At 39.0% G+C, this 12,209-nt stretch overlaps 1 protein-coding gene across 1 annotated transcript in view; it reads right to left on the bottom strand.

Annotated features, from left to right (window-relative positions):
• Positions 1–12,209, bottom strand: part of hibch (3-hydroxyisobutyryl-CoA hydrolase) — a 46,396-nt gene that overhangs the window by 33,351 nt on the left and 836 nt on the right. Inside the window, exons 3-7 of the mRNA XM_061926206.2 lie at positions 9,990–10,121; positions 3,901–3,985; positions 3,739–3,819; positions 3,577–3,629; positions 2,186–2,264 (exon numbers count right to left, since the gene is read on the bottom strand). Coding sequence (XP_061782190.1) covers positions 2,186–2,264; positions 3,577–3,629; positions 3,739–3,819; positions 3,901–3,985; positions 9,990–10,121 — 430 coding nt within the window. The remainder of the gene's footprint in view (positions 1–2,185; positions 2,265–3,576; positions 3,630–3,738; positions 3,820–3,900; positions 3,986–9,989; positions 10,122–12,209) is intronic.

The following is a 12,209-nucleotide window of genomic DNA, read 5'->3' as shown; positions in this document are numbered from 1 at the left end:
TGTGGGGATTCAAGAGCTCCAGTACTCAATAGTTTGGGAAACTGGGATTTTAGCCTACTGGCTAGGTTGCTTGGCTCTCAGTTGGAGGGGTTGTGTGATTACAGGTATGAGCCTCAAGTATGGGGGATGACCACTGCTACATTTGCATCAATTATTTGTACCTTTAAATACATGTTTTAAAGCCATTACGTCTCTTTTGTTGGTCAGTGATATTAAAGGGGAACTGCACTTTTTTTTGGAGTTTTGCCTATCGCTCTCAATCACTATGAAAAACATGGCAACGGAGGATTTTTTGATGCATTGTAACTCATTAACAAACGTAATTAAAAGTCCGCTTACAGCAGAGGCAATGGGAGGTCCTCTCTTCCACCCATAAAACCTAATAAAAAAAAGCATCCAAAAAGCGTCAACAATACCCCATTAACATTTTGTGACTTGTATATTAACCAAGTATTAGTGATATTGTTATTATAAGGGCCAACGCAGACAAACTATTTATAGGAGCGGCACCGTGATCACTAGTGTGTGTGCCTATGTTTGCATCATCGAGTGGTAACCCGTTTCCTCGCTTCCCTGCATGTGGAAGTTTATTGTTTGTCATAAATAATGACTCTCACCTGAATAGTAGAAGAACGAGGATGTAATTTGACATGTTGGTACCCTTTGACAGCCAATTTAGACCCGGAAATAACGAGAACGACACGAAAGACGCTTGGTTCCACCCTGCTTTTCTTCGCAAGGATTATGAGTCATTCTTCGTCCAAACGGGACTATAATAAGATTCCATCAGTCGGCATCCTAATGACAGCAGACATTGTACAGTAAGTGATGTTTTATTATGTTTGTTGGCTGTCAAAAAGTCTGCAGTGTTTAGTAATCATTGATGATGTTGGGAAAAAAATATGCTTCAAATGAGCAAAATACATAAATATTAAATGTTATTATAAATGTGCCCATTACTACATTACATATATACTGTACAACTTTGATGGAGGCGTTTGGATGTTGTTTTAAGGGCTTTGTTGGCAGAATAGAGCGACTCCCTAAATCTCCATTGTCAGCGGACTTTTGATCGCATTTATTTACTATTTAGAAATGCATAAAAAAGAAAAACATACGTGTTCTTGTCTTACATAAGGATTGTGAATGAAAGGAAACATTTCAAAAAAAGTGCAGTTCCCCTTTAACAGAGATAGGCCATCACTCTTGGATGACTTGCAGAAATATAAGTCAGAATGTGAACTGAATGCTAAACAGAATATGAAGAAGATTGATGGTTCTATTTCTTTTTAAAGAACAGGTAGGTAGTCCTAATTGTTTACCCCAACTGTAATGGTGATATCAGTGCTCTTTATGGTAGTCCATACTTCCAATATAGACATTAAGACAGAACATAAAATAATTTTACCTTATGTATTAAAGTACCGGTCCATTTAAAAGCAAATATTTACTTATGATGCTTGTTACAGAGAAGCCACAAAAATACAATGAAAAAAACCCTCACAACATTCTGAATAGCTTTACACCGCAATAATTACAAATGTCCAATAGTTATTGAAACTAGCCTTCTATAGCCCTTGCATAAAATGTAATGTACATGATGATAAATAATTTCAAATACAACTTCCTTCTTCAACCTAAAAGTAGCGATATCATTCTTACATTATACTGCAGAAACTGATTAAATTATCCAGTGTTTACTGTCTAACTTCTCCATATACACTAAATTAAGTAGACCTTCAAAGCAGAGGTGTCCTAACCTATTCCATCACGTGTCGCATATAGAAAAAAAAAAAGAAGGATGTGAGTCCATTTTGATACATTTTGGACCTTAAAGATGCTAAAGAACAATGAAATGTACCGTAAGTCAAGATTTGCTAAGCCATTCAAAGAAAACATCTTACATTTTGACTTATTGGTGACAAAGCAAATAGTGGCTTAAGTGTAATATCTTGTAATATAGCTAATCAAACTAAATAATTATATTTTCAGAATATATCAAACAAAAATTCCCTGAATACACCTGGTTTACAGAAACTAGAAACGTGTAGTCCCTATTAAGTGTTTTCTGATTTTTAACTACTTCAGCTATAATGAGCTTTTAAAATCAATATGGTTCTTCTGCACAGGACAATAAAAGTTGAAAGAGCTCTTTTAAAGTGCTCTCATCAACATTGTGGCTTACCAATAGCGGTCTCTGGCATGGCAAACAATGTTTTCTCAGTGGCCACTCGAAAACGTCCATGAACTGACAGACCAACACCCTGCCGGCAAAGGACAAGAAAATAATGACAAAAGGGTTACGAAAGAAAAATACACCAATGCAAAACATTAGGTTAGCATTATTTACACCAGGGGTTTATAAAAAGTCTCAATCCAACATTGATGCACCCCTGAGCTGTGAAGGCCCCCCAACTCCTAAAACAGCAACCCCTTTCATATATATTTACACACAAGCAAACTCATATGTAAACACAGTCACAGTTTTTATGCTAAAATAAAATACACTCCTTTCAAAAGTTGTCTTTTCCAAAAAATATGGCAAAACATGCCTTGGGAGTCATCCACTGGTATATATCGCCATCTGATGGGCTTAAGACCTACTACAGTTTTGTGTCTCCTCTCCAATGCTGAGATGCACTTCATACTATTTTTCGAGGGTAGCAGGTTGAGAAATTGGCTGAAAAACTCAGTATCAGTTTTACTCACCATTATAAAGTGCAGTTTAGTTTTTTTTTCGTCAAATGACAGAAATATTTACTGTTTGTTTGTTTCCCAAACATTTGTTTATTTGTGGCAGCCCGCCACAAATACATTTGGACCACCAAACAGATTTGTCAGTAGCTTTGCCTTCACTCATCAACACATGCTAAATTGGGCATAGTAGTTGTGGCTTTTGTTCAGTTATTGTGTATTACTGACTTTATTTGCTCAAACAATTGCACATAATAAAATAGAATAATTAATTAGTTAAAATGTTGTGTTGATATTGTTCCACTGTCAATAGCACTCTCCATAAATACAGTGAAACATTAACATTTAATATACGTGATGGGTACTGGCCAATCTTACTCATGGATAATCTGTATTGGAATTGGCAGCATTAAAATCCTGATTGGAACGTCCCTAATACTCACTTTTATCAACAAGAACCACTAACGGTTCATGCTCAACTTATTTTGTTGTTGTGTTTTAGTTTATGCCTTTTGTTACAGAGGAATACAATATTAAGTGTTAAATAAACAGTCAAAATAAACTATTCTTAAAAAAAGATATCCATCTACAACTAAAACACACTTTACCGATCTATAATCAATATTAAAATAAAATTTACAGCATACTTAGGCAATTTGTACAATTTAATTAGTGCAAAAATATAAATTCTTAACTGAATTATCAATCGATTGTTGATTTACCCCATTGTCAATCAAGAAAATGTAGATACTGTAACTGCCATCCTCAAACTCCAACCCAAGAACCTCGCTTTTAGCAGCTACATCTTTTTGTTTAATTTCATAGTAGCGATAAATTATGTTATCTTAGTTAGTATGAAACTAGTATAATAGTTTGACTTACCCCTCCCATCGTTATTCCATCAATTAAGGCAATAAATGGTTTCCTGTATGTTCCTGAAAACATCACATGGGTGTTAATACAGATTATTTATTTGTGAGAGACTGTAGGAGATTTGATTTCATTTAGGAATGAAAGTGTGATGGGCAGTATACAGTAACTTACCTATAGCATTGTTCAACATGTATTCCTCACGGAAAAACACCTTTGCGAGGGGATCTCCAACTTTCCCGGCTTCAGTTAATGCTGAAAAGAAACAAAAGCATTAAGTGTTAGTACTTTAGCACACCAAGGAGAAACGTCTGAAACTGTAAAGTTACTATTTACCTCTGATGTCTCCACCAGCACAAAAGGCTTTACCCCCTGCTCCTTTGATAATCACCAGGTCAGTTTCACTATCACTTTCCCATTTCTACAAGACACACATGCTGTGTTATTGTTTACGCCATCTTTTGGATGAGTTTGCTCAATGCAGGTGCTGCGGGTTGAAAGTCGTCAGTATTTCCTTCTGTTTTGTGCCTTAAACCGAAAGTATAAGAGCCATTCCGTCTTCCAGTCATCCATAGCATTTCTACTTGTAGAGTTTCTTTATCACTCCAAGCAATGTTTGTAAATTTTACAATATAACTAAAACAATTCATACTCATTAACCTGTCACATGTTTGATAGTAGAGTTTTCATGCATATTTGTACATGCTATCTAATGTAATTATGCTAGCGTCGATATGCTATCACGTGTATGTCGATATGCTATCTCGTGTAAAAATGTCTAAGTTAGTATTATTAACTTACAATGGCATTATTTTTGTATTAGTACCTTGTATCAGTAAATTCATCAAAACATCACTTTGGATTTATTGAGTCTGTTTAGCTGATTGGAGAGCTAGCTTCCACAGCTAGTGGGTTCATGACAATTACTTTTTTGTTTTCTTTGATCAGCTGTTTTACTGCTGTGTTACAGACACTGTTCGGAAACAATTAAGGTACCATATGTAAATAAACATTTACCAAATCTTTATGCGTAAATAGCTCATTTCACAACGTATATGTCTGCCATTGATACACCGGTGCGGTCTATAGTCCGGTAATTACGGTAGGTGGTTTGGAAGCCAAAGCAATTTGGTGTGGTTCTAGGGATATAGAATATCACCTCTCTAGCAGAGTCACTTTGAAGGAAACCAAGCTTGTAGGTGAGTAGGGATAGCAATCGAAAACCGTGCTTCCCGTATATTTATTTACTTGTGGCGGGCTGCTCCAGGTAATACTTTTTTTTTGTTCCTGCAATCTTGTTCTACAAAACATTGACTATGTTATTTGTTTAAATATTAAGAGTTTGAGGTTTGGGCAAAAGTAGTTGGTCAGGAGCAGGAGACTAATTGAGGAGTACAAAGTCAGCGGTCAGTATTTGTTTCTACAGAGTTTGGTGAATGTATGCTTGTAAGTAGAAATAATACACTTGCTGTCTGAAAGGTGAACTGCACGTTTTTTGGGAATTTGGTCTATCATTCACAATCCTTATGTAAGACAAGAAAACACGTTTTTATTTTTGTTATGCTTTCTAACTTGTAAATATTGTGTAAATGTTAGCGAAAAGTCAGCTAACAATGGAGCCAATTGGAATCTCTCTATTCCGCCAACTGTAAAAAGCACCCTAAAAAATTCAGTATGTCAATATAGCAGCATAAGCTACTTAGCTATCTGTGATCACGGCGCCGCTAAATATAGTTTGTCTGTGTTAGCACTTATGATACTACCTAGTGGTTAGAGTGTCCGCCCTGAGATCGGTAGTAGGTTGTGAGTTCAAACCCCGGCCGAGTCATACCAAAGACTATAAAAATGGGACCCATTACCTCCCTGCTTGGCACTCAGCATCAAGGGTTGGAATTGGGGGTTAAATCACCAAAAATGATTCCCGGGCGCGGCACCGCTGCTGCCCACTGCTCCCCTCACCTCCCAGGAGGTGAACAATTCAGTATGTCAATATAGCAGCATAAGATTCTTAGCTCTCTGTGATCACGGCGCCGCTAAATATAGTTTGTATGTGTTAGCACTTATGATACTATGATACTGCCTAGTGGTTAGAGTGTCCGCCCTGAGATCGGTAGGTTGTGAGTTCAAACCCCAGCCGAGTCATACCAAAGACTATAAAAAATGGGACCCATTACCTCCCTGCTTGGCACTCAGCATCAAGGGTTGGAATTGGGGGTTAAATCACCAAAAATGATTCCTGGGCGCGGCACCGCTCCCCTCACCTCCCAGGGGGTGATCAAGAGTGATGGGGTCAAATGCAGAGGACAAATTTCACCACACCTAGTGTGTGTGTGACAATCATAGGAGAGAGAGATGATAACAATACCGCTTGGTAGGGCTGGGCGATATATCAATATACGCTATATATCGCGGGTTTGTCTCTGTGCGATATAGAAAATGACTATATCGTGATATCGAGTATACGTTCTCACGCAGTTGCTTTTAGCTGCAGGCATTACACTACAGGCTCTCCTCCTCTTTCCTGTCTCTCCTTCTCACAGACAGACAAGCGCACCTTCTTACATACGTCACATACGTATACGCCCTCCCCGAGCAGAGAGGTAGCAGCATGGCTAACGTTAGTTGTGATGCTAGCGGAGTGGTGCGAGCGGTAATACAAGAGAAAGAAGTGCGAATCTGGTAACAAATGGAGGAATAATTAATTCCCCCAAAAAACAGCAGGGGGTCCATCGTCTGGCGGTGGTTTGGCTTCAAGTGGGAAGATGTCGAACAGACAACCGTAATTTGTCAAGTGTGGGGCAAAAGCGTTGCTATAAAAAGTAGAATTACTGCTGTAACAAACAGTTCAGGGTGTCCCAAGTTACCGGAGTGTGTTAGGTAAGGAGGAGGAGTTTTGTCCCTCCAGCGTTGTTGCCGTAGGGCTGTGACGTAGGGTGTGTGTGGTTGTGGAAGGAGGTGTGTGATGTTGACATTAAAGAAGCGTTGGCTACCGAACCTGCTCTAATGTCTACCGTTTATTATTTTATTAGATAAATACGCTGTATAGGTGAACCCAGGACACTCGGCTACACTGCTAATATGTAGCATCATTTGAAAAGTCACCCGCTAGACCAGGGGTGTCAAACTCAAATACAGAGTGGGCCAACATTTTAAACTGAACAAAGCCGCGGGCCAAGGTTGAACAAATTAACCTTTAAATAGGGACCCAAACACGTTTTGCATTGCATACTGAACAAGCAAGGCTTATATAACTTTATAGTGACATAAAAAAATCGAGTTTCAAATAATAATAATAATAATTCAAAAATATCAATGGCATATCAAATACAATTTTAATAAAAATTGAATGTCTCTTTTCTATTTGCAGCCTTCTGAGGTAAATATCAAAATAAACTTTTTCCACAGGCTAATAATAAATTTGAAAATAAAATAACAATAATGAATGAATCAAACATTCTAGCTTTGAAGTAGCAAGAGAAAGGGGGGGCAGGGTTTGGTGGTAGCGGGGGGTTGTATATTGTAGCGTCTCGGAAGAGTTAGTGCTGCAAGGGGTTCTGGGTATTTGTTCTGTTGTGTTTATGTTGTGTTACGGTGCAGATGTTCTCCCGAAATGTGTTTGTCATTCTTGTTTGGTGTGGTTTCACAGTGTGGCGCATATTTGTAACAGTGTTAAAGTTGTTTATGCGGCCACCCTCAGTGTGACCTGTATGGCTGTTGATCAAGTATACTTTGCATTCACTTATGTGTGTGTAGAAGCCGCATGTATCATGTGATAGGGGCCGGCACGCTGTTTGTATGGAGGAAAAGCAGACGTGACGACAGGTTGTAGAGGACGCTAAAGGCTGTGCCTTTAAGGCACGCCCCCAATTTTGTTGTCCTGGTGGAAATCGGGAGAAATTCAGGAGAATGGTTGCCCCGGGAGACTTTCGAGAGGGGCACTGAAAATAATATCGGCGGAACGGCTCTAATGTTAATTTGATATTGCCTCAAGGGCCAAATGAAATTACACGGCATTTGGCCAGAGTTTGACACCTATGCGCTAGACAATGAAGAGTGCTTCCTCCGCACGTCAATATCTCCGTTCGGTGCCACACGTCCACACCATCAAAATGCAGAGGCAAACATTTCCAGATCAACACCGTATGAAAAAAATACTGATTTTTGTTTTAGTTGTGATTTCCTTCTCTGCATGAAAGTTTAAAAGTAGCATATATTAATGCAGTATGAAAAATAATGTTTTAATGTAGACACATAGAATCATCATACTGCTGTGATTATATGCATCAAGTGTTCATTCAAGGCTAAGGCAAAATATCGAGATATATATCGTGTATCGCGATATGGCCTTAAAATATCGCGATATTAAAAAAAGGCAATATCGCCCAGCCCTACCGCTTGGTTAATATTCAGGTCATGAGATGTAAATGGAGTATTGTTGGCCTTTTTTCTTAATGAGCGGTTCCATTAGCTGCATTGTTAGCTACCTAATACTTGCAATATTTTACAAATTAGAATCCATAAAAAAAAAACATATGTGTTCTTTTCTTACATAAGAATTGTGAATGATAGGCAAAATTCAGAAAAAGTGCAGTTATCCTTTAAGTAAATTTTGTTCCATTAAAATCTCATTGGATGAGCGTGTACAAGTTTGCTTAGCTAATAATAGTTAGCCTGTCAATGAGGTGGTCCATCCTACATTAGCATTAAGCCAGTGACATTAGAGCCAACATTCCACCTGTATAATTGTATTGCTTTTTTCAGTTTATAGAAAGCTGTATTGTTGATTTAACATGATTCCTACATGTATGTGCACTTCATATGTATATTAATGTACTTTCCTTCGTGTGCTTAGTTTTACTGTAACTTCATTGTGGAGACTATCAATAAACAACATTGTTTCTTAAATTTCTAATACAAAAGACTGTTTACATATTTTGCAAACTAAACTCCAATATTCAAGGGGGGCAGAATAATGTGTAAATAAAACAAGGTTAAACAAAGTGCTGCCTGCATTACGCTGTAGTAATAAAATAATCAACAAAAAAAAGAAAGAAATAGAGCAAAACAATATAAGAAAACAATATGTTCAAACTAATTACTAATAACACAGATGTGTTAGATTTTTTTAAAGAAACTACCGTATTTTTCGGACTATAAGTCGCTCCAGAGTATAAGTCGCACCGGACGAAAATGCATAGTAAAGAAGAAAAAAAAACATATATAAGTCGCACTGGAGTATAAGTCGCATTTTTGGGGGAAATTTATTTGATAAAACCCAATACCAAGAATAGACATTTGAAAGGCAATTTAAAATAAATAAAGAATAGTGAACAACAGGCTGAATAAGTGTACGTTATATGACGCATAAATAACCAACTGAGAACGTGCCTGGTATGTTAATGTAACATATTATGGTAAGAGTCATTCAAATAACTATAACATATAGAACATGCTATACAATCTGTCACTCCTAATCGCTAAATCCCATGAAATCTTATACGTCTAGTCTCTTACGTGAATGAGCTAAATAATATTATGTGATATTTTATGGTAATGTGTTAATAATTTCACACATAAGTCGCTCCTGAGTATAAGTCGCACACCCGGCCAAACTATGGAAAAAAACTGCGATTTATAGTCCGAAAAATACGGTATATGCATCATCGCAGATTATGCAAATTATATGTTGGCAACATATTGCCCTGGCCAAGCCCCAACCACACCCCTAACCACACTCCCACCGCCACAAGTATATCGGCAATCTGTGGGAATCACTTCTTAACACAAACCGGTTCCCAGTGTTTCAATTCCTTGGAATAATTTGCCAATTTTGCCAACAATACTCTTATTGATTACAATGGGCACGAATGATGTTACCACGCATTTTCAATCCGCTCCGAGCGGCAGTGAATTTTTGTTATGCTTTAAAATGTATTTTAAATTGTGGTGTTTTTGGAGGATCAAGCACAGTTGCACGGGACGCAGTAAAAACATTTTTTTTTATTACTGAAAGGAATATCTATCTAATTATCCGATAATTATCGGACATATAATTAATGTTATAATCCCTACTTGTAAGAAAAGTAGTTAATTTTCCGCAGTGGCAGTGATAGTAACTTAGAGGGGTGGCTACGCACTAACTGTGTATGGACAATTGGACATACACAGTTAGTTGTCAGCCCTGGGACCAAGCTGCAAAGTATGAGCCACGAGTAATTAGTTTTTGTGATCAGCCGATCACGTACTTTTCCACGGAAGTCAGACAAAAATGATTGGTGGCTAATCAATCGTTTCACCACTAATAGAAAGACAATGTGTCAATGCTTTCCAAACTGTTAGATGACAAAACATTTCCAAAAAGAGGTGTACAAACACACATTCACCAACAATGGCTGACAGTTATCCAAGATGAACAACACACTAACCTTGAGCTGAGGGTAGATCAATCGGATCATGGACATGTTGAGAGCATTTAGGACTTTGGGTCTGTTCATGGTGATCACACCGGCTCTGCCCACCTTCTCCAGGAGAACATCTGGCTCCACATGAGTGGACATCTGGTCCAAAATAAAACCAAGAGAAATAAATATTCTGGCATAAAAAAACGATACAATGTAACATGTATAAAAGCAACATCACTGCAGTAGATTAGAAGAGTGGATAAAATCACAATTTATAAGACATCTTCCAACCCTCCACACTGGTACCTTGGTTTTTGCACGCCCCAAATTTTGTAGGATTTGGTTTTCATCCAAAATATTCACTAAAGGTTTGTTCTGACTGGTCTGTTTGCTGTTAGTGACTCAGTTTTATAGTGTGATTAATCCAATTGTAACATGTCTTTTGTACAAAACGTGTCTGTATAACTTGCTATCAACTCCCCACACGGACGTCATACTGACCCAGCTCTGTCCCCCCTTTACAACATCTCCATTAGTTGAAGAGGCTACTCCCTACCTCTTTGCCAGTATGGACCAGTATGTCATGTGTTTATATGTTCTCCTGTTTGGTGTTATTTCCTATTCTGGTGCTCTTATTTTGGTTCAACTTCCGGATGGTTTCCATGTTTTGTCTTTCTGTAAAGTACCGGGTTTTTTTCATTTGTAATTAGGTCTAATTTAGTTCCATTATGTGTTACCCTGCACTAGCCCTCGCTTTGATTGCTACTTTTTGGTTATTTATTATTAGTAGTAAATCAACATATTCCCTACACGTCGATTGTCTAGGTTACACCAAGCTCAAAAATGCGTGACTGTCACACATTGTGTGTAAATGTATAGCCGTTTGGGAAGAGGGAGGGTCTTTGTATGCTAGGAGCAAAGCTAATTGTAAGAACAAGATCAATTTACAATGTCATAGGTGATGGGTTGTTTGTCATTTTAAACATATTCTTGGAGAGCACCACAATTGTGTTGTATATGCTGTAATCAGGGCAGCACGGTGGAAGAGGGGTTAGTGCATCTGCCTCACAATACGAAGGTCCTGAGTAGTCTTGGGTTCAATCCCGGGCTTGGGATCTTTGTGTGGAGTTTGCATGTTCTCTCCGTGACTGCGTGGGTTCCCTCCGGGTACTCCGGCTTCCTCCCACCTCCAAAGACATGCACCTGGGGATAAGTTGATTGGCAAAACTAAAATTGGCCCTAGTGTGTGAATGTGAGTGTGAATGTTGTCTATCTGTGTTGGCCCTGCAATGAGGTGGCGACTTGTCCAGGGTGTACCCCGCCTTCCGCCCGATTGTAGCTGAGATAGGCTCCAGCGCCCCCCGCGACCCCAAAAGGGAATAAGTGGTAGAAAATGGATGGATGCTGTAATCAGAAGTCCAAACAAGCACGCTCAACCCTCAAAAGTATGAATGGGTTTTGAAACTTCAAAAAACATATACAAACTGTGTCCAAAGGGTACAGGACGGCACTCCAATTATAGTTTTTATTGCCACAAAAATGTTTCGGGTAAAACCCTTTCTCAGCATGCACAAGCTTTACAGCATAATTAGAATGCTGTCTTGTACTTTTTGTAGTTGTATATGTTGTACAATGACAATTAAGCTGGGCAGCACGGTGGAACAGGGGTTAGTGCATGTGCCTCACAATACGAAGGTCCTGAGTAGTCCTGAGTTCGATCCCGGGCTCGGGATCTTTCTGTGTGGAGTTTGCATGTTCTCCCCATGACTGCGTGGGTTCCCTCCGGATACTCCCGATACCACTGCCAAAAACATGCACCTGGGGATAGGTTGATTGGCAACACTAAATTGGCCCTAGTGTGTGAATGTTGTCTATCTGTGTTGGCCCTGTGATGAGGTGGCGACTTGTCCAGGGTGTACCCCGTCTTCCGCCCGAATGCAGCTGAGATAGGCTCCAGCGCCTCCCGCAACCCCAAAAAAGGGACAAGCGGTAGAAAATGAATGGATGGTTGGACAATTTAGCTACTAGCTTTCTGAGTATTATATAAAAGTAAGTCATATTAAACGCTCATTATCAGTTTCCTTTGTCATGTACATGGTGGGGCAGCACGGTAGAAAGCGGTTGGTGCATGCGCCTCACAATACAAAGGTCCTGGGTTCGATGCCCGGGCTCGGGGTCTTTCTGTGTGGAGTTTGCATGTTCTCCCTGTGACTGCGTGGGTTCCCTCCGGGTACTTCGGCTTCC

Source organism: Nerophis lumbriciformis, linkage group LG31, assembly GCF_033978685.3.
Source record: "Nerophis lumbriciformis linkage group LG31, RoL_Nlum_v2.1, whole genome shotgun sequence".
NCBI classification, from domain to species: domain Eukaryota; kingdom Metazoa; phylum Chordata; class Actinopteri; order Syngnathiformes; family Syngnathidae; genus Nerophis; species Nerophis lumbriciformis.
This window is presented reverse-complemented; position numbering and strand designations above follow the sequence as displayed.